Consider the following 25,346-nt stretch of genomic DNA (forward strand, 5'->3'; position numbering starts at 1 on the left):
ATAACGAAGATCATTGACCTAGCCCAGTATCTGCCCCTGGTACATCAGCCATGGACAGGAAGATGCCTCAGTGCAGACATCAGCCACTGTGGCCGATCTCAGGGGAAGAAGGAAGGTCACAGACTCGCAACTTACTGTTGCCTAATTCAGCTTCTTCATCATTTTGTCCATTCACACAGTCCTGATTCTCCCTCTCATCTGACCCCTTCAATTGGCCACTTCACATACTGGAGTTACTACTACTTTCCTGCAGACATTTGGGGTTTTGCTCCTGGAAGAGTAGTAGAGTGATTCTTACAGAGAGGGTAGATGACCGTCTACCTCAGGATTTAGAAAGCCCCAAAGGTGTACAGATATCAACCAGCCCAATCATCTATATTTTGCCCAGAAGTCAAGATAAAGAAATTCATTATGCTGAGAATGGGTTGTTTCCAGTTCTTGCTCATTGAAGCCAGGCTCTGGCGCCATCTTGTTTCATTCTTCCACGTGATTTGCCTGCACCAAGACCTTATATACCCCACATCCCCACATGTTCTCTGTGAAAGGAGAGTACAACCCAGTGAGCCCAGCTCCAGTGTTTGAGAGATTATTCCCATTCCAAACAAGATGGCAACCAAGACTGGTTGAAGACTTCCCACATTGGCTCAGCTCCTCCATGGAGCCTCCAATGCATGTTTCAGTGTCTGGCCAAGCCCTTGAGGCGTAGGTGGAGCAGTCTGCTGCTTCTGTGACATTGATCACCAGAGCTTGGGATGGCCAAGCTGGACAACCCCTTAGAGTTAAGCTGTCACCCTTAAATGTCTCTGATGCTTAAGCATACTCAGCTGCACAGCCTCTTATGAAGTTCTTCTCAGGAGCTGACTCATAATGTGAAGTAGGACTTAGATGTCTCTGCTGTAAATGTTCCTTTTTCGGTGTATAAGGCAAGGAGACCCTGACATTTTGAAAAGGAGTAAGAAGACCGTGTTCTTCCATCCCTATTTTCTTCACTTGGTGGGGACAGACATAATCATTCATCATTTCAACAAATGTTTGTTGGGCTTCTACTACATGCCAGATGCTATTCTCAGTGGTGAACAAAACATTCTAGCAGGATATGTTAAATCAGTAACAGCTTGCTGTTAGAGGACCTGCTCACTTTGACATGGACCCAGCTCTGTTCTGGCTTAATCCTGGCCTGATGTAGTTACTGTTATTATCCCCATTTTACAGAGGAGAAAACTCAGAAAGGTTAGGTGACTTTCCTTAGGTCACAACAGAAAGGCTAGGTGACTTTCCTAAGGTTACAACAGCAAATAAGTAGTAGAACTGAACCTAGCTGATATCCTTCTAGACCAGGGGTTGGCAAATTATATATAGCCCATGGGTCTAATCCAGCACCCTGCCTTTTTTGTAAGTTTTTTTTTTTTTTAAACAAATTTATTTATTTATTTATTTATTTTATCTTTGGCGGTGTTGGGTCTTCGTTGCTGTGCGCGGCCTTTCTCTAGTTGTAGCGAGCGGTGGCTACTCTTCGTTGTGGTAGAAGCGCGGGCTTCTCATTGTGGTGGCTTCTCTTGTTGCGGAGCATGGGCTCTAGACGCGCAGGCTTCAGTAGTTGTGGCTCACAGACTCTAGAGCACAGGCTCAGTAGTTGAGGCACATGGGCTTAGTTGCTCCGTGGCATTTGGGGTCTTCCTGGACCAGGGCTCAAACCTGTGTCCCCTGCATTGGCAGGTGGGTTTTTAACCACTGCACCACCAGGGAAGCCCCTGTAAATAGTTTTATTGGCACACAACCACACAGTGTCTGTGGCTGCTTTCACTGTACAAGGGCAGAGTTGAATAGTTACGACAGACCATATGGTCCACATAGCCAAAAATATTTATTCTCTGGCCCTTTACAGAAAAGGCAAGATCAAACTTACAAATTTTGAGTGGTTGAATTTGACCCAGAGAATGCATATCTTCCTACAGTCATTTCTATCTTCCTCCCTCCTTTCTCTCCTTCTTTCCTTTCTTTCTTCTCTTTATTATGTAAAAATTCAAATACATGAAAGTTAAAGAGAATAAAATAATGAGCCACATGACCCAGTTTCAATGATTATTCACTTATAGCCACTTCCCTTTTGCACCCCTGGATTATTCTGAAGCAAATCCGAGTTGTATCATTTCATCTGTAAATATTTTAGTGTATAATCTCTAAAAAATAAGGAATCTCTTTGTAAGCATAACCACAATATCATCTCATCCAAAAATTTTTTAACACTAATTTCTTTTTTTAATTGAGATATAATTGATATATAGTATTATATTAGTTTCAGGTATAGAGCATAATAATTCTATATTTGTATGTATTGCAAAATGATCGCCACAAGTCTACTTAACATTCGTACCACACATAGTTGCCATTTTTTTTCTTCACAGTAGTTTTTTAATATTACCAGATATCCAGGCAATGCTTCAGTGTCCCTTATTGGCTCCTCAGGTTTTTTTTAATTGTTTTCTGGTGTATACCAGGACTCACACAGGGTCCACACATTGAGACTGATTGATGTGCCTCTTAAGTATGGCAACCAACTGTCTATTGGTTGTGCTAGGTGTTTCCATCATGAGGTGTATAATGTACCTCCCAGTCAATTCCTTTTTTTATGCTGTTGTTAGGCCCTGGACTGAGGGGTACCTGAGATGCAAAACTTTGGGTTTTAAAGCTGAGAAGCTCTGCAGGTGTAAGACTTTTCAGGCTAAAACTGGGAAAGTCCAAGACAAACTAGGACAAGTTGGTCATGCTACCTCTGCTACATGTTCTAATGTGTAAGCACCCTGCCCATCTTTTTTTTTTTTTTTTTTTCTGATCTGTATGTGGAAATAACTGGGCTATTTTTCTTGAAGACATTTCCCTGATCACAGCTGGTTGCACCAGGGGCCGACACTGGTCTCAAGCTAAGCCAACAGTATTCATTATCTCAGGAGTTTGAGTGTGGGACTGGTTGAGGAAGCCGAGAAAGCTGACCTCAAGAGAGGGCAGGGCCAAGGGACTTGCCTCTTGCAGTAGAAGCACCCTCCTTGCTTCTGAACTGTTCTGATTCCTTGTCGCACCCTCTGGAAGCCCAGCTGCACTTTCTCTGGCCTCTCATGTGGTCTCAGGAGAGTACTGTGTTCATGAGCTTGGGTCCAAATCCCAGCCCACCACTAGCTGTGGGACCTTGGGCAAGTCACCTCACCTGTAGCTGGGATTTTGCTGATTGTGTCCCTGTGGTGTGGTTTGACCTGTTCCTCTATTCTCTGTATTTGCTGTACATGGGTAATTGGATCTAGAGGCTTGATCATATTCAGGTTCAGTGTTTCGGCAAGTCTATTCGTAAGTGGTGCTAGGTGTCCCCATCACGAGGTGTATGATGTACCTCCCAGTCAGTTCCAAGATGGGGGTGGGGTCAGCTAGAGGCAGGGACCAGCCTGATCAGTGACAAGCCAGGTGTGGCTGCCTAGGGACACCTAAACCTCCCTCCTCCAGTATGTCAGGAAACCATAGCCGATGTCCTCTGATAGTTAACATTCATCATTAATAATGGAAGCGGAAACCAAGTGATTTCATAGCTGTGCGAGGTAATTAAATTACTTACATGAATCTACTCACACTTGATTATTTCCACGTTTCCCACCAAACATATGCCTTTCCTTTGTTTGCTGCCATCCTGAGCTGCCAGCTGGGAGGATGAGGATTGAGGGGGCTTTGCCTGTCTTTGAGAAACAGCAAAGAAAGTGGGGTTCCCCATCCAAGCCCCCCTCCCCTGATAAATGGAAGGCCTTCCTCCCAACAGAACACAGGGGCTAGAGCATCATTTGCATTTCCAACCTAAGGTGAACAGTTTTTGCTGTATTTCCCCCTGTAAATCATGTTGTTTCCACGTTTTGTTGTATGGGATGGCAGGAGGCAAGGAGGGAAACAGAAAAATTGCTTCCTTGAAATTGATGCTGTTAGTGATCCTGGCAAAGAGAGAATGAGAAAAAAAGTGAGAAGCATTTGAACTACAAGGTTTGCTCTTCCACTTTGTCAGGTGCCAGGGGATGGAGTTGGGATAGAGCAAAAGAAGCTGGCTGTCCCCCACCCTGGGTATCTTCTGTTTGTGTTCAGGTACCTGATGGGGTTCCCAGAAGGGCAGAGGGAAAAGTTGGGGGCCACATGACATTTCATACCCCAAAGCAGGGCTGCAAGCTCAGTTGCCCACAGGGGTCCTGCAGGTAAGCTGAGTGAGCACCACAGGCACAGGTGAGACAACAGAGGAGTGGGGACTGAGGCAAGCTGGGACTTTGTGTGCCACCTCAGGCGTGGCCTCTACCCAGCTCGGGCAGACCACACAGTCTGGTCTTGCAGTGCACTGTGGGAGGTGAGAGCACAAACTTCAAAGCCAGGCTGCCTATCTCCAAATCCCTGCTCTGCTCACTTTCCTAGCTCTGTGACCTTGCGCAAGTGTCTTGATTTCTCTGTGCCTCCATTTCCTCATCTGAGAAGTAGAACTGAAACTACACCTACCATTGATGTGCTGGAGAGACTCACAGAGCAAACTCCTCGGGTGGTCGGTGACATTGGTAGCTTGAAATCCGCCATGGTGGGAATATTTGCACCATGGAAATTGGCAAACACTACAAACTAAGACCCTTTTTTTTTTCCACCAGAGAACCAGTTGTTAAATCTTTACCAGCGCATCACTGCACCCACCCTAAAGGGCTTTTATGAGGATTTTGAGACTTAGTGTGTGTAAAGCCCTTAAAGCAGTGCCCGGCACACTTTAAACACTCAGTAAATATTCACTATTATTACTGTTTCCTTTTTTTATGTTGTTGTTACACAGGAACAGAGCCCTCTGTGGCCACATTTTCTCATTTTTCCGGCAAGCTGGAAATCTCAATTTTTATGTAAAATCTCCTGATCTTTAAATGTTGGCTAAAAATGAACATTTTGTAAACGTGAACAAAGCCAAGTGCATGATGGGATTTGGACCATGGGCCCCACATTTGCGGCCTTGGGCTTAGAGGGAGGAGTGATGAGCGTCGTCTGATTACACCAGATCATTTCTTACCTTGGCACATGCCACCCTCTCTCCCTCCTCTGTAGCTCAGCAACCTGCTTGTCCTTTGCAAACCAGTGCCACCTCCTCCTTGAAGCCCTCCTCTAGCCAATGCCCCTGCAGAACAAACCCCTCCCTCCTTGACTCCCCCTCCTCAAAATGCTGCTTGGCTTCTGCCCTTTTCTATGGTCTGTCTCTTTCTTACTCTAGGACTTGTGGGCTGGGGCTGGGGTTTATTCTTGTCCGTGTAGTGCTTAGCACATTGAGGATCATAATAATTAATAATACTAAAACAAACATCTGTTAAGTGTTGTCTGTTTGCCAGGCTGTGAGCTAAGCAGTTTTTGTGTATATCACCTTTAATCCTTATCGTAATCCTCAGATGTGGAAACAAAGGCTCAGGGAAGGCCAGTGGCTGCCCAAGGCCACAAGGAAGTAGGGAAACTGGGAATCGAATTCGACTGGAAATCGAATCAGCCCACTTCAGGAAACTGCGCCTATGACTCCTGGCTGCACAAACTGGGCAGGAGACAGAGTAGTGCCCCAAGTGTCCAGCTGAGGCTCTCAGGGAGCTGTCTTGAGCCACACTCCACAGAGACATCCAGAAATGACGATGCTATATTTAAAAGCATGGGCAGGTGGTGCTTCAGTGGCATTTGGGTGGCCGCCTCTCCATAAAGGGCATGCACGCTCTTTTAACTTAGCTCTTCTGCTCTGGCATTTCAGAGAACTTCCCAGGATGGCCTCAAGAGGGGAGACTGCAGCCACCTGGGACCCCTGCAGGCCTCCCTGCAAGGGCAAGGACACCACGGCACGTGGTCGACAGAGCCTGGGGCAGTGAGAGCTCAGAGGCGAGGTCAGGGTCACGAGCCAGCTCACGGCAGGAGCAGGAGTCCCCTGGGCCTGGTGCACAGACCCCTGGACTGCCCTGTGTTTCAGAGGCCACTTGTTGCCAGGCTGGCTGGGTGGTTCTTGGCATTGCTGACCCTCAGCCCACATTCCGGTGATTTGGTTCCAGCCCTCATGTTCCAGCAGTTTCCACCTTTCACATTCCCCCCAATAGCACCGACTTCTAACACCCTCAGACCCCTTTGCCCAGAAATCCAAGAACCATCTATGGATGGCTTGGCCAATTTCACTCCATATTTAATGGTGAACAAGCATATCTTAACTGCTGGTGTCACCACACAGAAGCTGGATCTTGTTGTCCCTACTCTCTAGGTAGAGAAACCGAGGCAGAGAGAGGTCAAGGAAGGATGTTCACTCATCATTAAGTGCTGGCAGGGCGGGTACTCTGCCAGCTGCTTCTCCTCCCTGATTTGATCCTCCTGGCAGCTCGTCACATCATTGTACCCATTTTACAGTTGAGAAAGCTGAGGCACTGAAGGCTCCGTGACTTGCCCAAAGTCACGCAGCCGGAGATGCAGGTTTCAAACTTAGGTCACTCAGAACCTGACTCCAAAGCCCGTGTGCTTTCCAGCCCTTCCTTGAATCCACAGGCCTTTATTCAGCCCCAGCTGTGTGCGTCCCTGTGCTCTCCTCCTACCCTCACTCACCCCTCTCCTCCGTGGCCCACTTAGCACCACCATTCCCATCAGAACACAGAGTAGCCAAGCCCTGCTGGTCTTTCCCAACTCTGCCTATGAGTTTCTCACCATTTAGCAAGGCACAGAATCATCCAGATGCTCTAAATGACCCTTTTTTCTGGTCCCAGGTAGACTTGAGTTGGGAGGGCGTAACCATTTTTATTCGGGGTGGAGGGCTCACACAGGATCTTGTTACAGTTTGGAAGGGAAGTTTGCCAGCCATGTGGGGCTGCCTGGAAGCGAGAAGTAGGACCAGTACAGGACACCCTGCTTAGCACTCCTGTTTTTCATATGCCTGTGAAATCACTATTTGAAGGGTGGAGTTGGGGGCTGATGGAACTCAAGAAGAATGTGGAGAAAGCAAAGCAAGCAGAAAAGCGGTGTCAAGTCTAGGCCAGAGTGAAAACGCCAGTGCCAACGGGGTCCCACACCTGTACTGCAGGTGCACGGGAGACCCGAGGTGAACTGCCAACCCCTGGCTTATCTCAATGGAAGGCTGCTGCTTGGCCCCAGGCAGCAGTTGTTGGTGGAAACGTGGTCCCAGGCTGGCCAGATCCTCTGATTTTCCAAGAAAAGCCAGCAATTTGGATCTCTTCTCGGTTTTAAATGCTGCCTCAATATATATGCACACATTTTCATGCTCACAGTACTTTATGAAGGTATAATTTACATACGGTAAAATGCGCAAATCTTAAGTATGTAACTTGATGAATTTTTTTGGCTCAAATATTTTTAAAACACTTGAGGGTCCAAGAAAACATGTCCATGGGATGTATCTGGCCCTGGACCCATCATTCATGACCCTTATTATGCTGTCTGACACCCATGATCAAGGTAGGACGCTCACACACGACAGTATGCCATGGGAAAGGCTTTTGGAGAGAACCCAGTGATAATCCCATTAGTCTCATGGCTAAGGGCACATGCTCTGGAGTCCTGAGTATGAATCCTGGCTCTGCCACTTGCTGTGTGACTTTGAATAAGGTAGATCTCTCTGACATCTTGTTTTCCCTACCAGTAAAATCAGGAAGATAATGTTACTGACCTCATAGGGCTGCTGTACAGATTGAATGTGTTAATGTGATAAATACCGAGAGCAGTGCCTGGTACCTAGTACCTGCTTTATACGTGTTCAGTACTCTTTTTTTTTTTTTAATTGATGGACTATTTTTTAGAGCAGTTTTAGGTTTAGAGAGAATTTGAGCAGAAAGTATAGAGCTCTCTACCCCAGTTCCCCTGTTATTAACATCTTGCATTAGTTCAGTACATTTGTTACAATTGATGAACCAATATTGATACAGTATTATTAACTGAAGTCCATTGTTTACATTAAGCAGTCGCCTTTTCTGTTGTACAATCTTCCTTGACAAATGCATAATGTGTATCCACCATCACAGTATCATACAGAATAATTTCACTGTTGTTTTAAATCAGGAATCTTTGTTAGTCCTCATGGCTATTGCAAAGAAAAGACTGGCTGTGGCTTATGCATAACTTCTGGTGGGCATGTGGGAGCCCCATTCCTTACACTCAGGAAAACACAGCATATTCAGGTGTGAGAAGGGGACATTTTAGGGGTGCACTTGAGTCTGTTCTAATTTACCAAAAATGGAAGCTACTCTCCCACTTCAAGTGGGAAGTTGCACAAATCCAGACCCAAATTCTCTGCTGCACAGCTGGCTCTGAATCCAGAGACCGGGTTCACGTGCTGCCTTGATGTCTCCTGTGTGATGTGGGACTGCTGTATCAGCCTCTCTAGGCCTCTCAAACAAGAACCATCCTCCCTGCCAGCGCCACCTCTGGGAGTGAGTGGAGGCTCAGAGGCATTAATTCCTGTGAAAGGTCTTTGTAAATTATAAAAAGCTCTAGATTAAAATTGGAAAGTATTATTATCATAATCAGTTATAGAGAAGAACTGAGCTGTTGTCAAAACAGGCCTGGTTGTCAAAGGCTGAGCCACAGAATTTGGTTGCATGTAGGGGCTTCAAGACAATCGTGCATGGCTTGTCCCTCTGGGGTGAGGTAGCCAGAAAGTCAGGCACACAGCTAGAGCCTGCCTGGAACAGCCAGGTCCAAGCTGGGGCATCCACCCCTGGGTTGCTTCTGCTCTTGAAACCTGCCAGCCGAATGCCAATCAGCACGGAGCCATATTTGTAATATCGGCAGCTCCCAAAAGAGGAAATTGAACACAGATGCTTCCAGCACCCATGAGAATGAATCTCAATCATCTGACTTCATATACTGGCCACACCCTGGGCAGGACGGGAAACGTCTTCTTTCCTGCCCTCATATATAAATGGCCTTAATAGCTTTTCAACTCATTATATGAGCACATAGTTGATTTTTTTTAATACCCCAAAGCAAAATTTATTTGTAAGGCACTAAAGAAAGCCTCCTGTCCTGTCCCTTTTATGCTGGGAGCCCTCAGAAGAGAAGTGAAATTGTGTATTCACTGCTAAAAAAAGCTCCGGCTTATACAATTTTAACAATAGAAAAAATGATCTTTGTGCTTCAGTGCATGGATGCTTAAAGGAAAACAGGCAGTCTGTTCAGGTGGCTGGTGAATTACAAATGAGTGGTTTGCCTTTGTTTTGAGTGACAAGCAATTTAAATGCAGTCTTATGTGGAGGCCTGGAAATTCTTTTCCCCAGAAGAGAGAGCAGGAAAAAAAAGAAAAAAGATTCCTTTTTTGAGCTGAGAGATTATATGAGTTGCCACTGAGCGGAGGTGAGAAGTTAGAACTTCATTTGATAATTATAAAATCAGTAGTTTGTGATTGGACATAATTGATGATTATACTGTTGCTAATAGCAGGCCTGCCAGCCTGCGCTTGTGGGACATTTCATTTTTGCGCTGCTTCCAAGCTGTGAAAGCCAATCTGGCATGGGGCACCGCTTCCGAGATCTCAAGGAACCTGACATAAATGCATTTGGGGGCCCGCATTATGTTGGATAAAAAGTGTTCATTAATGCCAACATTTGAAAACACTCTGCTCTGTGCCTTATTTTTAGCCTGGGAATAATTACAAATATTAAAATAAAATTGCTGGTGTTTTTCTTTCCTCCCTCATGCTCTCCCAGCAGACCCACCCCTTGATCCAAGCCTGGGTGGGCTTCCAAGGCCTTGCACTGCCTTTGATTAAAATCCCAGTGGGGTGGAGATCTATGTGTGGGGAGGAGAGTGTTTGTCTGTCTGCTTGAGTGAATTTGAGTTAGAGACCTGAAACTCAGCACCTTCACTTTACAGATGGGGAAGCTGAGGCTCAGAAAGGGGGTCTGACTTGCCCAAAGGTGAACAGGAACACGAGGCCCCAGCTGAAACCAGAACCCAGGTCTGCTCACTCCCAGGTCCAGCTTTTCCTGTTTCCCACACTGCTGACAGCTTCCCTGAGATGCCAGGACCTCTGGGGCAGATCCTGGGCCTCCGTCCCCTCACACTAGGTGTTGCTCCATCAGAGAGCCTGCAAGAGATCTCCACAGAGCCTTCAAGGTTGCAGCATAGTTTGGGTTGCAGCGTAGATGGGTGTCATTCTCCATCATCCTTCTAGACGTGGGTTTGTATTTGTTTGTAGTTCAGAAGGATTAGCTCAGAGAGCCTCTTAAGTTCCTTCCTTACCTCATTCATTCATTTTTTCATTCAGTCATTGTTGATTTAGTGCCCACTCCTGACTTGTCCTGTTGTGGACTGCGAGGGAGGAGAAAATCACAGCAGCAGCTGTTCAAGATCATCCAGTTGTTCACGCCCCAAACCATGAAATGTCCTTGACACCCCTCTTCCTCTCTCCTCACCCCACATCTACTCTGTGTTTCTGAGAAACAAATCCTGTGGCTGGACCTTCAGAATGGATCCAGAACCCCAGCACTTCTCCCCACCTCCACTGACACCACCCTGCTCTGAAATGCCATCCTTCTCGCCTGGACTATTAAAGTAGCCACCTCCCTGGTCAACCTGCTTCCACCCTAGCCCCGCCCCCGCCAATCCATTGTCCACATGACAGCCAGAGGAATCCTGTTAAAACGTACGTGGAGGGCCTCCCTGGTGGCGCAGTGGTTGAGAGTCCGCCTGCCGATGCAGGGGAGACGGGTTCGTGCCCCGGTCTGGGAGGATCCCATATGCCGCGGAGCGGCTGGGCCCGTGAGCCATGGCCGCTGGGCCTGCGCGTCCGGAGCCTGTGCTCCGCAACGGGAGAGGCCACAACAGTGAGAGGCCCGCATACCGCAAAAAGAAAAGAAAAAAAAAAAAAAAAAAAAACGTACATGGACCATGTCCCTCGTCTGCTCTAAACCCTCCCGTGGCTACTCATTCCCCTCGGGGAAAAAGCCCAAGTCCTCACAATGACCTACAAAGCTCTGCCCCTACCCTTTGATCCCTGACCTCTTCTCGTCCCCTTCCCCTACCTTCTCCTACTACACTGGCCTCTTTGTTGTTACCCAAACAAGGCAAACGTATTTCTGCCCCAGGGCCTTTGCACCTGCTATTCTAGCTGCCTGGAATATTCTTCCCTGAGATGGCTGAATGACACCCCCTCCCCTTCTACAAGTCTGCTCAACTGTTCTTTTCTCCCAAGGCCTTCCCTGGCCCTACTAGGCAGGACATACATCCCTACCCCAGACTCCCATCTCCCTCCTAGCTTTATTTTCCTCCCTTGTACTTGATCACTTTCTCACCTTCTGTATCATGATTTATTTTATTGCCTGCCTCTGCCTTTAGAGTGTCAGCTCTGCAAGGGTACAGGTTTGGGTCAGTCTTGCTTAGTACTGAATACCCAGTGCCTAGAACAGCCCCCATCCTTAGAAGATGCTCGATAAATACCTGCTGAGAAAATGAATTCATTGGACATCGGTGATGTGTCAGGCGCTATGTTAACACTTTACATGCATTATTTTATTTCACTTTTTTAAATGCCAAGAAAAAAAAAAAAAAGCTAGTCCCAGTCCAGATTGTGAGCCCTCTGGATGCTCACAATCTGGTTGGGGAAATGGAACAACAGCCAGATGAGAAGTTAGCATGAGCACGGGCCTGTCATCAGGTGCTGACTGATGGGTGAGTGCCTGGTGTTCAGAGCAGATCGGGACAAAGCACAAACTCTCCCTTAACTAGAACACGAACACCAGTCAGGGTGCCTGGTACTTTTCCGGACATCTCCAAAGAGGGAGCCCCACTGCTATCAGTTCCTCTCCAGCCTGAGAATCACCCCCAAGGATGACACATAGACAGTGACACTCGTTCTTCAGCAGACATTTATTGAGCACCCACTGTGTGCGAGGCTCTGTGAATAGACAGACCCACTCTCCCCTGGTGGGGCTCAGACCTAAGAACTGACAAACCCAGCCATGAGATAGCAGCTTCTGGAGCTAGACGGTCAGCTCAGGCTGTCGTAACAGAATACCACAGACTAGGTGACTTCAACAACAGAATTTTATTTTCTCACAATTCTGGAAGCTAGCAGTCCAAGATCAAGGTGCTGGCATGGTTAGTTTCTGGTGAGAGCTCTCTTTCGTTTGTAGATGGCCGCCGCCTTACTGTGTTCCTCCATGCTTCTGCATGCCTATGTCTCTTCCTCTTCCTATAGGGACACCAATCCTCTTAAGACTTCATTTAACCTTAATTACCCCCTTAAAGGTCCTCTCTCCAAATATAGTCACATTGGGGGGGCACAATTCAGTCCCCCCACCTCATGGAAGTTTTGCAAGGATCGAGTGAGTTAATGCATGTACAGCACTCAATACGTGTTTGAGGGTCTTGTGGAGGGTGCAGGACGCCTCCCCTGGGGCGTGCACATAGTGGGTGCTCAGTAAATACCGCTTGCTTTTTTTTTTTTTTTTTTTTTGCGGTACGCGGGCCTCTCACTGTTGTGGCCTCTCCCGCTGCGGAGCACAGGCTCCAGACGCGCAGGCTCAGCGACCATGGCTCACGGGCCCAGCCGCTCCACGGCATGTGGGATCTTCCCGGACTGGGGCACGAACCCTTGTCCCCTGCATCGGCAGGCGGACTCTCAACCACTGCACCACCAGGGAAGCCCCCGCTTGCTTTTATTGTAGTTATGGAACTCCTGCTTGTGTCCATCACTGTTGCAGGTTGAGGCATTGGGAGGAGGATCTAGAAGCTGGACCTACATCCCTGGAAGAGGGGATCTCAGAGCTCAAGATTGAATTTGAATTAGTGTCTTACATCTGACTATTTAAAATAAATGTGTGATTTATACCTGAGAATTCAAAACAGTGAAAGGTGGCCAGATATGTTCATTTTATTCCATCCTGTCAGGCTCTAGAAGTGGCTTCTGCTGGCTCCTGAGCCTCAGCTAGGATGTGGCCTCTCTGGGACCCACTCTGACCCTCCCTTGGGAATGTCCCTGAGATCTCAGAAGGCCAGAGAGGGTCCCAGCCTTCTGCCCTGTCCAGACAGGAGCCGAGAGAGCCCAGCTCAACAACAGCTACCAAAAACAAGAGTCAAAGTCTTATTTCTTATTTAAGCCCTGACATTAAAGTGTAATTTTCATTTGCTCAGCCACATCAATGACATACGGCAGAGAGAACATTAGTGCTCACCCAGGAACAAGGTCCCCAGCAAACACACTCTGTGAGACAGAGGAGACAAGTCCTGCTGAAGACCCGGGCACTTGGCTTCTCCTGGCCTCGCTGTCCCCTGCCATCCTGCCGGCCTGGCTCCTTCAGCCCTTTCAGATATTCCACCCAGCCCCTTCCACAAACCCCTACCAGAGATTCAGTCCCAAGTGGGGGTTAGGATCATGGGCTTTGGAGTCTGACTGAGCTGGGTGTGAGTCCCAGCTCCCACACGGTATGGCCTTCGCCCTTCTGTGCCTTGATATCTTCATCTGTTAAATGGGCAGTGACACCCCCCCGACCTGGGTTTTGAGGATTAAATGAGTTAATATTTGTCAGACACTTAACAGAGTGCTTGACAGAGTCAGTGCTCAGTAGTCACTGTTACTGTTGATAATAATAATTCTCATATCACCAAACAAGTAATTGTTATCACCTTTTACAAGTGGTAGGATGTCAGAATATCACTATAAGTAAAAGCGATTTATCACATAGACTCAGAGTAAGATGTGCGCCTTCTGGATAGTTTGGCCAAACCTCCCTAATGTATACATTTCCCTGAGTACGTTTATATCCTCAGAGATAGATGGCCATGTACTTGGATGCCTCTGCTCTTGGGGAGCTCAGTACCTCACAAGGCAACCCATTTTGAGAATTTAGAAAGATTGAGCCTCCTTGAAATTTCTACCTTCTTCCCATCCTGGGCTGCAATCCTTACAGTCCAAAATACATGTATTCCTCTCAACGCACTAGCCAGGAAGATCTTCAGCTGACTGTAGACTGCTCTCGTAGTGTGTCTTCCTGAGTCTGCACCTCCCTCTTGGCTAAATGCACCCCCATGCGCCTCCCCACCTTCAGCCCCAACCATGACCTGGATCAGGAACTTATCTCCTAATCATCTCTCGAATCAGTTCTTTTCTTCCCCTCTCCAGCACCACCCTGGACCTGGACCATCACCTCTTCCAGACCCTGTGGCAGCCCCTGAGCAGTCACCACGAGCCCCTTCCCATTGAGCCAGTCACTCCCCTGTGTCGCGGAGGCCAGGGTTTCCTTCTGCTCCTCTGCATGGCCCTCAGCCCCCGCCACCCTCATTCTCTGTGCTCCCCACACTGTGCTCCACACCCCTGCTCCCTTCACTCTGAGCCCGCGTTCCACCCGCCTCCATGTCTGTGCCTCCCTTACTCTCCATGACCCCCTTCTCCTGCCTGCTCCCCTCAGTGTCTGTGAACCCCCAGCTCTCTGCTCCCCCTTGCCCTCCATGCCCCTCACTCTTTGCATAACCCTCACGCTCTCTTCCCCCTTCCTCTGTCTCTCCTCATTCTTCTTTCTCCTCTTTGCTCCCCACGTGGCCCCGGATCTTCACCTCCCAGAAGGAGAACCAGGCCTCAGAGGGTGTTAAAGGGCACTCGCCTGCCCGCCCTCCCCCGGCCATCCTGGGCTGATGCCTTTTCTCCTCCGATCTCATTCCTCTGCCTCCTCCTCTGAGGTACTGATTCTGAGACCCTCTGAACACCCACCTCTCAACTGCCCATCACTCTTCAGTTTCTTCCAGAATTCCTGTGGCATCAGACCCCCCCACCCAATCTCTCAGAACCACCATGCCCCACCCTCCCCAGAGCCCAGGACCCAGCGGTAGAGGGAAGCTGTATCAAAGTGTGTTTCACGGAACCCTAGTTTCTAAGTTTATTCTCTGATGAAAAAGCTCCGTGACCAAATGCATTTGGGAAAACACTGGGCTAAGCTGAGTTGAAGAGCATTTTCTTCTGCAGCTCTCATGAGAGCATCCAGTGTGCTAGTAGATTTTGTACAATCCATGGAGAAGGCAAGTGGGTACAGGCTTGATCACGGGTCCCTCCCTCTTTTCACGCCCAGGGGACTATGCAGCACACTGAGAAACACTGGTCTCTGGTTGCAGTTCTGAGCCCTGGAATGAGAGCATGCTGGGCGCAGATACCACCTCCATCAATAGCTAGTTCTTTCATCTTGGCCAAGTGACTTGGCTTCCCTGAACCTCAGTTTCTTCCCCTGTAAAATGGGAGCAATAACAGCGCTCACGTCTTAGAGCTGTATGCAGACATTCCAAAGATAGGGCACTGAACACAGAATAAAGGTTCGGTTTCTGGAAACTCTGACTGTTCATTGTCAGGAGCTTGGCACAGAGCTGTTCTCAGTAGCCAGTAGATGTTTTCACTGCTGTCTCAGACAGTCATGGAAGCACAGCCTCGGGGGGGCCCCAAACTTGCCAATTTTTGACCACCTGACAAATGCTAGGCAGCTAGAGCAGGCTTTTGCGTCTCCTCTGGCTTAACCGGTTCTACACCTGTTAACTTTCATACTCAGGGGACCAAACACATTTTCACCCCTTATATTACTTCGGGTAGTGTGAATGCCGCCTGCTTCATCAGACGCTGAGCTATTTCTGATGGTGACCTTCTTGGTGTCGGTAGCTGGCCGCCACCTCCTCCTCCTCCTCCTCTTCCTCCCCCAGATGGCCTTCAAAGATCTGCCTGTCACAAGCCAAATCTGTCATTCTGGACCCTTTTCTCCTGCCCTTCTGCACTGTAGGACCCAGCCATGAGGCAGAAACACATGGCCTTTTATTTAGGCCGAGCTCACCTGTTCTGGGCACATGGGTGAAATACATGAGAGCTGCAGCTCTTGGAAAAGACATCCTGTATGGTTGGAAGAAGAATTATTTGCTTTATTAGAAAGCTTTTTTCCAGCTTCCATGGGACTCTTTACCACATGTTAGCCCATTCCTCCCCCAACAGCTTCTTAGGCAAATGGAGAGTATTATTCCCACATGATAGATGAACAAACTGAGGCCAAGAGATGCTTCATGACATTGGGCCCAGCACTGGATCAGGCCCTGATGCCATCAGGCCTGGCCTTTTAGAAATAAACAGGGTCATTGCTCTAAAATAAGACTGAAGGAGGCAGGACATCCAAATGACTACTGTCTTCAAGAGTCATATTTACTATGGGAGGCCCTAAACTTGAACTAATTCAGACCTAGTGCCATTCCAGGATGTTTTTTGATCTCTGCTTTTGAAAATATTGTCTAGCCATTAGGTGAACCTCTAAAGCAGGGATCAGCAAATGTTTTCTGTTAAGAGCCAGAGGGAGTAAATATTTTCAGCTTTGCAGCCAGAGTGTCTGTCACAACTATGCAACTCCACCATTATAGCATGAAAGCAGCCATAGACAATACATAAAAGAATGATTGTAGCTGTGTTCCAATAAAACTTTATTTAAACACACAGATGAAGGGCCACATTTGGCCCAAGGGCCATAGTTTCCTAACCTTTGATCTAGAACAGTGCTGTCCAGTAGAAATAGAATGCAAACGACATAAGTAATGTAAGTTTTTCTAGTAGCTATGTTATAAAAAGTAAAATGAAATAGGTGAGTTTAATTTTAATAATATATTTTATTGAACCCAATATGTCCACAATATTATCATTTCAACATGAAATCAATATAAAAATTATTGAGATATTTTACATTCCTTTTTTCTTCCTAAGACTTAGAAATCCCATATTTTACACGTACAGCCTATCTGAATTTGAATAGTCACATGTCAAGTGCTCACTGGCCACATGGGCTAGTGCTTACTGTTTTGGACAGCACAGCTTTAATGGGGCGGGCTGACATTATAAGGAGACAGTCATACAGATAATCAATACACAACTGATAAGCACCATGAATGGATAGTAGAGGGTGCTATGCATAGGGACCAGGAAACAATAAAGGGATCTTCTGTGGCTTGCCCTCACCTCTGCCCTGAATTCCTTTTAGAAGTCAACAGCAGGGCTTCCCTGGTGGTTCAGTGGTAAGGAATTCGCCTTCCAATGCAGGGGACGCGGGTTCGATCCCTGGTCAGGACGCGGGTTCGATCCCTGGTCAGGAACCACATACCACGGGGCAACTAAACCGGCGCACCACAACTACTGAGCTCATGCGCCTCAACAAGAGAGCCCGCATGCTGCAAACTACAGAGAGAAAACCCACACGCCACAACTAGAGACAAACCCGAGCACCGCAACAAAGAACCCGTGCCGCAACAAAAGATCCCACATGCCTCAACAAAGACCCCACGTGCCGCAACTAAGACGCAACACAGCCAAAAAAATAAAGAAACGAAATAAATCAGAAGTCAATAGAACATTCTTACGCCTATCGTAAACTCCAGCTACCACACATGCTTAGCATGGACGACTGTAAAATGAAGCATTCAGACTTTGTGCTGGCTCATCTTTGATAATTCTCCATCTAGGGATTGGGAGATGAATTGCTTTTGTTTCTCGTGGCTTTTCTTGGACCTCAGGTCAGCAGCATAGCAGCCCCTGACCTGGTACAGCCATAGAGAGCATCTCAAGGCATCAGCATCCAAATGGAGTCCGAGTGACTGTCCCCACTGGCTGGGATGGTTTTTCTATCCAGGAGAAAGGGGCCCACATCTGGATTCAGAACAGTAATTTCAATCCCCAGACCTGGTGTGAATCTCACTCTGCCATTTACTTACTGAGTGACCTTGGGCAAGTTACTTAACCTCGCTGAGTCTTGGTTTCCTCATCTGTACAATGGGGATAATAACAGCAGCTACCTTCAGTGATTGGTGTATGGAGAGGGATGATTATGAATAGTAAATATCTGGTACATGGTAAACTCTGAATGTTACATTATTATTACTAGTAGTGCATCCAGGATGTCCCCCCAAACTCTGAATTAATTGCCCCCTCCTCACATTAATCTGGAGACTCCAGTGTTTGCATCACCTCCTCCTGTGTTACGGTTCCTCTTTGGCATTGCTGTGTCTCCCACTCAGCTGTGAGTCCCCAGAGCAGGAACTGTGTTTTGTATATCTTAGCAAGAATAAAAATCTTCCCTTTGCCTAGATTCTAGAACATTATTTCTGTCCATCACCATCTTCCCCTCTGGGAGATAATTCCTGATGTTCCTTCCACCCATCAAACTGGGTCAGTCTCCCCCCACTTACACACTCTCAAGCCCCCCTCTGCTTTTCCTTTGAAGCGTTTAGCACATGTAATTAATGAATTATCTGGGGAATCTGCTTTAATGTCCGTCTCCCCACTGGACTGTGAGTCCTGTAAGGGTGGGGCTTGAGGCTGCATTATTCATTGCTGAGTTCTCAGCTCACAGTTCATGGCACATAGCAGGTGCTCAGGAAATGTTTGTTGAATGTATGAGAGACTGTCATTCACTCTGGAAGGTAAGCAACCAGAGATTGCTCTCAGAATAACAACGAGAGAGCTTGAAGAGCTTTTGTAACTGACCTTTTTAAAATCACTTGCTCAACATCCACCATGTATTTCTCTCCACCTCTCTTAAATAAAAATTCTCTGTGGACCTTGTAAAACCTTCAAGCCATGCCGTCCAGTAGAAATATAATGTGATCCACACATGTGCTTTTACATTTTGTAGTACCTACATTTTAAAAGGTAAAAGAAAACAGGTGAAATGAATTTTAATAATATTTTTTATTTAACCCAGAATACCCAAAATTTTATCACTTCAACATGTAATCAACATAAGAATAGCTGATGAGCTATTGTACATTCTCTTTTTTTGAACTAAGTCTTTGAAATCAGGTGCATATTTGCACTCACAGCACATCTGGATTTGGACTTGCCACGTTTCAAGTGCTTAGTACCCACATGAGGCTCATGGCTGCCATATTGGAAGCAGCAGAGAAACTGCTGTGGTTTTCAAATTCTTCCCAGAGTGCCCTGCTGTGTGTGGAGGTGAGGCTTTTCTCAGGTGGTCTTCATAGGACACCAGAGATGAGCACAGCTGAAGTTTATCATCCAGCACTGGGCAGAACCTGTCCCCATAACAGGCAAGAAGGAAGGAAGGGGTTGATCATACCAAGAAGTGACATGTCTATGGGGCTTAATGCATGCTAGGAGTTTTGCAAAGGGCTTTACATTGTGTTAAGTCATTTGATCCTCTAGCGACGCTTTGAGGGAGGCTGCCATATTATTATCCCCTTTTTACAGGTAGGGAAGTAGAGGCACAGGGATTGAAGTGACCCAGCTGTTCAAGGACACACAGATAATAAGTGGTGGGGCTGGGATTTGAACCCAGGCAGCCTGGCTCCAGGACCTGTACCTCGGTTGGTCACCTCTGTGAGCAGACTGTCTCAGAATTGGGCCCTGCCTTTTCTCTACAGTGGTGTCACAGACAGGATCTAGAGTCAGTGCTACCCACTTGGATTTGGTCATTCAACAGATTATGTTGAGCCCCTTCTGTGCACCAGACCACATGCTCACAGAGCTTACTTTGAGGGGAGGAATTCAATAACAGACACTGCCCCAAATGACGTTACTGGGATTCATAGGAAAAGCCCAGCTCTGAAAGAGGGTGTTGACAAGTCGATGCTCTGATAGAGTCATCATTTAGCAAGTTGGCACCGGAGGGAGAGGTATTTCAGTGCCAGGAGGAATAAAGCTCTGTTCCAGTCCAAAGGGGGATGCCAGCCCAGTGTGTCCTCGAGGAGGTAGGGATGGTGACCTGTGGGTGCCAGGAGCTTGGTCCAGCAGTTTGCCAGGAAGGCCCAGGACTAATGCCAAGGGGACTGGCCAAGAAGAGCCAGCATCAAGGCAGTTGTGAGGCCGGAGCTCAGAACTCACAGCCAGGAGCGGAGGGATGAGGTGGTGCTGAGCCCCAGAAACACATCTTACGGAGTCTCACTGGCAGAACGATAAAAGTCTGTGAGCAAGAGAACGAATGCATGAAAGTATCTCCTCACCACTGGTCATCCAGTCATTGGGTGTATTCATCAATCAAGAGGCATTTATTGAGCACCTTTGGTATGCCAGGAACTGTTTCAAAAACTGTCGCTCTTGACATTTGTTGAAACTGATATCTTACTAGAGATTCAACAATTTCTCTTTAATTTTCAGTGGCAAGACATATTCCCCAGATGTGTCCCACTTTCCTACAAAACGTGTCATATTTGAACCTCCGACATTGCCCTTTAATAACAGGAATAATAGTAACAGCTGTTAATAACCTACTGTTGTGCCAGGCCCTGTGCTAAGCACTTATATGTAGCTTCTTTTAATCCTCACAACAGGCCTAAGAGGTAGTTTCTATTATTTACCCCCATTTTACAGGTGAGGAAACTGAGGATCAGAGGAGGGGCAATGACTTGCCCAAGGTCACACAGCCAGATGCAGTGGAGCTGGAACTTGAACCCAGACTTTCTACTCCATACTTTTTTTTTTTAACAGGCAAAGTCTATTTATTTAGAACTTGCTCTGGCAAAGGAGTCAGCCACCATCAGCTGAATTTTGGCAGTCTACTCCATACTTTTAATCTTCATTTCCCTGCTTTCTCCCCCCAATCCCATGTTTGCATATGTAGAAAATGATCAAATTTGCTTCTAGACTCAGATGCTGTGGTCACACGTGATTCTTTCTCTTGTTGTTTCCAAAGGTGGTGGCTCTTAGTAAGAGAAGTCAGGAGGCCGAAGCCGCTTTCCTGAGCGTTTACAAGCAGTTAATTGAAGCACCAGGTAAGAAATGCTTGGGCTCCATGAGTGAATAATTAACAAAAATAAACTGCTGTTAGGACTGTTACACAGGGCCCTCCTCTCAGTGGCATCTGGGGACAGGCCAAGACTCCTGGGTGAGGCCAGGCCTGCCACGGGTAGGAGTTGTAGGGACTGAAGGGGTCTATACCCAGTCTGGTGTGATATGTCCCCACACGACTCTTCCAACTTACCCCACTGCCTTCCAACATCAGCCAGGGAGCTTTGGGGGGCTCCTGGTAAGATGTCCCACCTGGATCTTGGGGATCCGAGTGTCTTGCCCACCAGAACCCCCATCCCTTTGCCACGAGGGGCAGAAGGCACCCAGTGCTCTCTGCCAGCAGAGGGCGCTGGAGGAAAGACTGCAAATGTTTCCTCCAACATGGCCCGGCCAACCTCAAAAACTTGATGTTCCTCAAAAACCAAACCCAAAAGAGCATATACTGTATGACTCCATTTACATAAAATATGAAGACAGGGAAAAATTAATATCAGCACTATTCACAATGGCTAAAAGGCGGAACAACCCAAATGTCCATCAGTGGATGAATAAATAAAATGTGGTTTACCAATCCAGTGGAATATTATTTAGCCATAAAAAGTAATGAAGTACTGACACATGCTACAGAGTGGATGAACCTTAAAAACATGATGCTGAGTGAAAGAAGCCAGATACAAGAGGTCACACGGTTTATGATTTCATTTGTATGAAGCACCCAAAATAGGCAAATCTATAGAGACAGAAATCAGATTGATGGTTACCAATCTGGGGGCAGGAGAGAATGGGGAGTGAATGCTTAATGGGTATGAGGTTTCATTTTAGGGGAATAAAAATGTTCTGGGACTAGACAGAGGTGGTGGTTGCACAACATCATGAATGTACTAACTGGCACTGAATTGTTCACTATAAAATGGTAAATTTTGCATTACAGAATTTCACCTAAAAAAAAAAAGGCACCTGTGCTGTTAGAAGTCAAGAGAGTGGTTTCTCTTGGATGGGGTTCCTGGGAGGGGCCTTTGGGGCCTGGAGATGTTGCTTCTTGATCTGGGTGTGGATTACAGAGGTATGATCAGCTTGAGAGCCTTCAACTGTGTACCTAAATATGTAGATATACTTCTGCAAAAAGTTTCCCTTTTTTAAAATGGCCCATCCTCTGCAACGTTTTCATTTATTGACCTAGAGATGGGAACCCAGAATGTAGTGATTTGCTTAATAATGGTGGAGCTGGGAGAAGACTCCACTGTGCTGACTCCCTCCACCCAGATGGCCCCTCTAAGCCATTTCTAGTACTTCCACACAGCTGCAGGAATGAGTGCTATCAGGGGTGATTGGGGCTGGGGGTTTATGAAGAAGAAAATGAGATCCCGCTCTAGGCTGAGCCATGGAGAAGGCAAAGTCATTTATATTTGATGTCAAGGTTGTTTGTGAGATCTTTGTGCAGGGGATGGGAAAGTCCCTCGTTCCATCTGTCTTGGGCAATTGTGATGGTTTAAATAGTGTCCTCCCAAAATTTATGTCCACTTTGAACCTCGTAGTGCGAGCTTATTTGGAAACAGGGTCTTTGCAGATGTAATTAGTTAGGGATCTTGAGATGAGATCATCCTGGACTTAGGGAGGACCCTAAATCCAATGAAAGGTGTCCTTATAAGAAGAGGAGAGGGAGTTTTGGGACACAGACACAGGGAAGAGGGCCATGTGAAGACAGAGGCAGAGTTTGGAGTGATGCAACTACAAGCCAAGGAATGCCTGAGACCACCAGGAGCTGGAAGAGGCCAGGAAGGATCCTCCGCTAGAGCCTTCAGAAGGAGCACAGCCCTGACAGCAGCTTGATTTTGGACTTCTGGCCTCCAGAACCGTGAGAGAATAAACTTTTGTGGTTTTAAGCCACCTTAGTGGGTGGTGCTCTGTTATGGCTGCCCCAGGAAACTAATACAGCAGCAATGATGTGAAGCTTCCCCTCCAAAAGCACATGGGCTGGGTGGTGAGGGAAGTCTTCTAGCCTGTTCTACTCAAAGTGTAGTCCATGGACCAGCAGCATTGGCTTCACCTGGAGCTCGTTAGAAATACAGAACCTCGGGCCATTGAAGCCTCTGCATTTTAACAAGTTCCCCAGGGGATCCGGGAGCACATCATAGTTAGAGACGCACTGGCCAGGTGTAGAAGTTGCATGTGCTCTACCCTCTGCATGTTACAAGCCCCAAGGGAACAGGCCCTACCAGTCCCTGTCTCCCTGGCACAAAGCGGTTGAGTCCAGTGCCTGATGCCTCACAGCCAGGGAGAGATGGGACTCAGCTCTTGATACATTCAACAACTATTTCTAGAATGTCTGCTCGTGTCACAACTTGGCTCCTCGTGGGAGGTTATGTTAGTTTCCCACTGCTGTAACAAACTACCACAAACTGGGTGGCTTAAAACAACAGATCCTTATTCTCTCTCAGTTCTGGAGGCCAGAAGTCTGAAATCAAGGTGTTGGCAGGGCTGTGGTCCCTCCGAAGACAAACACCATTTGGTGTAGAGAGCAGAAAGCTGAGTAACTTACATCCTTCACGTTACACACTGTACTTCAATAGGGGAGGACTCTTCCCTACCTCTTCCAGCTTCTGGTGGCTCCAGGTGTCCCTTGGCTTGTGGCTGCATCACTCCAATCTCTGCCTCTGTCTGCACGTGGCCTTCTTCCCTCTGTGTCTCTGGGTCCCAAATCCCCCTCTTCCTTCTCTTATAAGGACACTGGTCATTGGATTTAGGCCCCGCCCAGATAATCCAGGATGATCTCATCTCAAGATCCTTAACTTAATTACATTTGCAAAAGACCCTTTTCCAAAAAAGGTCGCATTTACAGGCTCCAGGCATTAGGACATGGATGTATATTTTGGGGTCACCATTCAGCCCACTACAGAGGCCCCTGCAGACTCCACTCACTCTGCTCTAGTCCCGCGCTCTGCCCTGATTCTGCACTCGCAGGAAGGCAGCATGGCCACATGGGTTTTCTCAGTCAGAATGTTTGGGCGGCAAGAATGGCTGGAACCAGACAGCACAGCCCTCCAGGCTCTGTGCCTCCCCCTGCCAGGACGTGGCCCTGTGGTATGAGGCCAAGACAGCTGTGTCTGCAGCCCTGGTCGTTTTCACCCTTACTGAGGACCACACCAGGCATGTGGCCGAGAGACCAAGAGGCCGCCCCATTCCTTGCAGCCTTTTTGCTTATGATGTCTCCACCCTTATCAGAGCTATCTGGGAAAAAATTTGGAAAAATACACCCTCTTATTTCTCACTCCTTTCAATTCTTTGGGTTGCACAGTCTCAGTGGCGAATGACAGTGGAGGGTGACCCAGTACAGACCCCAGAGATACCTCCCACGAGTCCACATGCCCAGCTCCTCCACCGGGCCTCATAGTACCTTTCCTGTAGCACCAGGGGGCAGCACTGAGATGGGCTTGTGTTTCCAGTCTCAGACCCCAGTTCAAATCCTGCCTGTACCACTTACTCATTGGGTAACTGTGGACGAATTAATTCTCCTCCCTGAGCTTCAGTCTTCGCTTCTATAAATTGGGAATAATATCAGAGTCTGTCTCATACAGTCATTGGGAGGCTTCAGCGTGCATGGCACAGAGTGGCACTTGCTAAGTGTTAACTGTTCTTATCATCATCTGTGTGTCCCTAGGACAAGTGAAATTCTCCAAGCCTGGGACTGAGTCATAGTAAACCTGTGTACCCTGAATCCAGTACACAGTAGGCACCTAATAATTGCTTGTTGAATGAATTAGAAATAAGATTCAGATGCAGAAAGTGGGAGAAGAGTTATTTGAATGAAAAGGTACTTTTTTCAACTAGCGCTTCCTGCTTGTCACGTGTTTATCTACTCAGATGGCATTTATTGAGTGCCTCCTATGTACCCAGCACTCACCAGACACTGGGAACATAGCCATGAGCCTGCCGATACAGACACGGGCCCAGACCTCAGAGAACTTGCATTCTGGTGGCAGAGGTAAACAGATCATCACTCAAGTAACCTGTTGTCTCAAACCCAGGGGAGCATTTGGGGGTGAGAAGGGACTTACAGCCCCCATGTGGGAGAGAGCATCATTTCTGGGGTTCACTGTGGACCCTCATCTTTCTGAAAATATGTTAACCCACGAGGCCAGAACCGTGGTGCCAGTCAGGGACCGTGAGCGCTCCCAAGATTGGCATGGAACTTCCTGGAAAGTTCCCGTGCCCTCTTGCCCCTCTCCCCAAACGGTCATTCCAAGCCTAGTGCTGACTCCACGTGTCTGATTTCCCAATTCTACTCCCCAGAAATGGAGGGGTGGGGGGGACGTACATCCCCAGCTGTCACCGAGCTAGAGAACAAGGAACCTTAACTGATGGAGACATACCATACGAACAGCCCCTTCAGGGCTCTAATTCATTTTCAAGACATTTAAGAATAACAAAATGTTTTAATGATTTCTTAGGGGAATTAGGAAGACATATTTTTGTTCTCATTAAATTGTATCCTCAGACACAAGAACCAAATGTCAGATGTGTTGTTGGTGCTCGGAGCTTCCCTGCTCACTGTCCCTGCCACACACGCCGCCCCAGCCCCTCCATAAAAATAATA

The 25,346-nt window shown here is 47.4% G+C and overlaps 1 protein-coding gene across 1 annotated transcript in view; it reads left to right on the forward strand.

Annotated features, from left to right (window-relative positions):
• CUX2 (cut like homeobox 2) overlaps positions 1–25,346 on the forward strand; it is a 263,389-nt gene that overhangs the window by 183,653 nt on the left and 54,390 nt on the right. The window contains exon 4 of the mRNA XM_060118635.1: positions 20,658–20,736. Coding sequence (XP_059974618.1) covers positions 20,658–20,736 — 79 coding nt within the window. The remainder of the gene's footprint in view (positions 1–20,657; positions 20,737–25,346) is intronic.

The sequence above is a fragment of the Mesoplodon densirostris genome, chromosome 15, assembly GCF_025265405.1.
Source record: "Mesoplodon densirostris isolate mMesDen1 chromosome 15, mMesDen1 primary haplotype, whole genome shotgun sequence".
Classification (NCBI taxonomy): domain Eukaryota; kingdom Metazoa; phylum Chordata; class Mammalia; order Artiodactyla; family Ziphiidae; genus Mesoplodon; species Mesoplodon densirostris.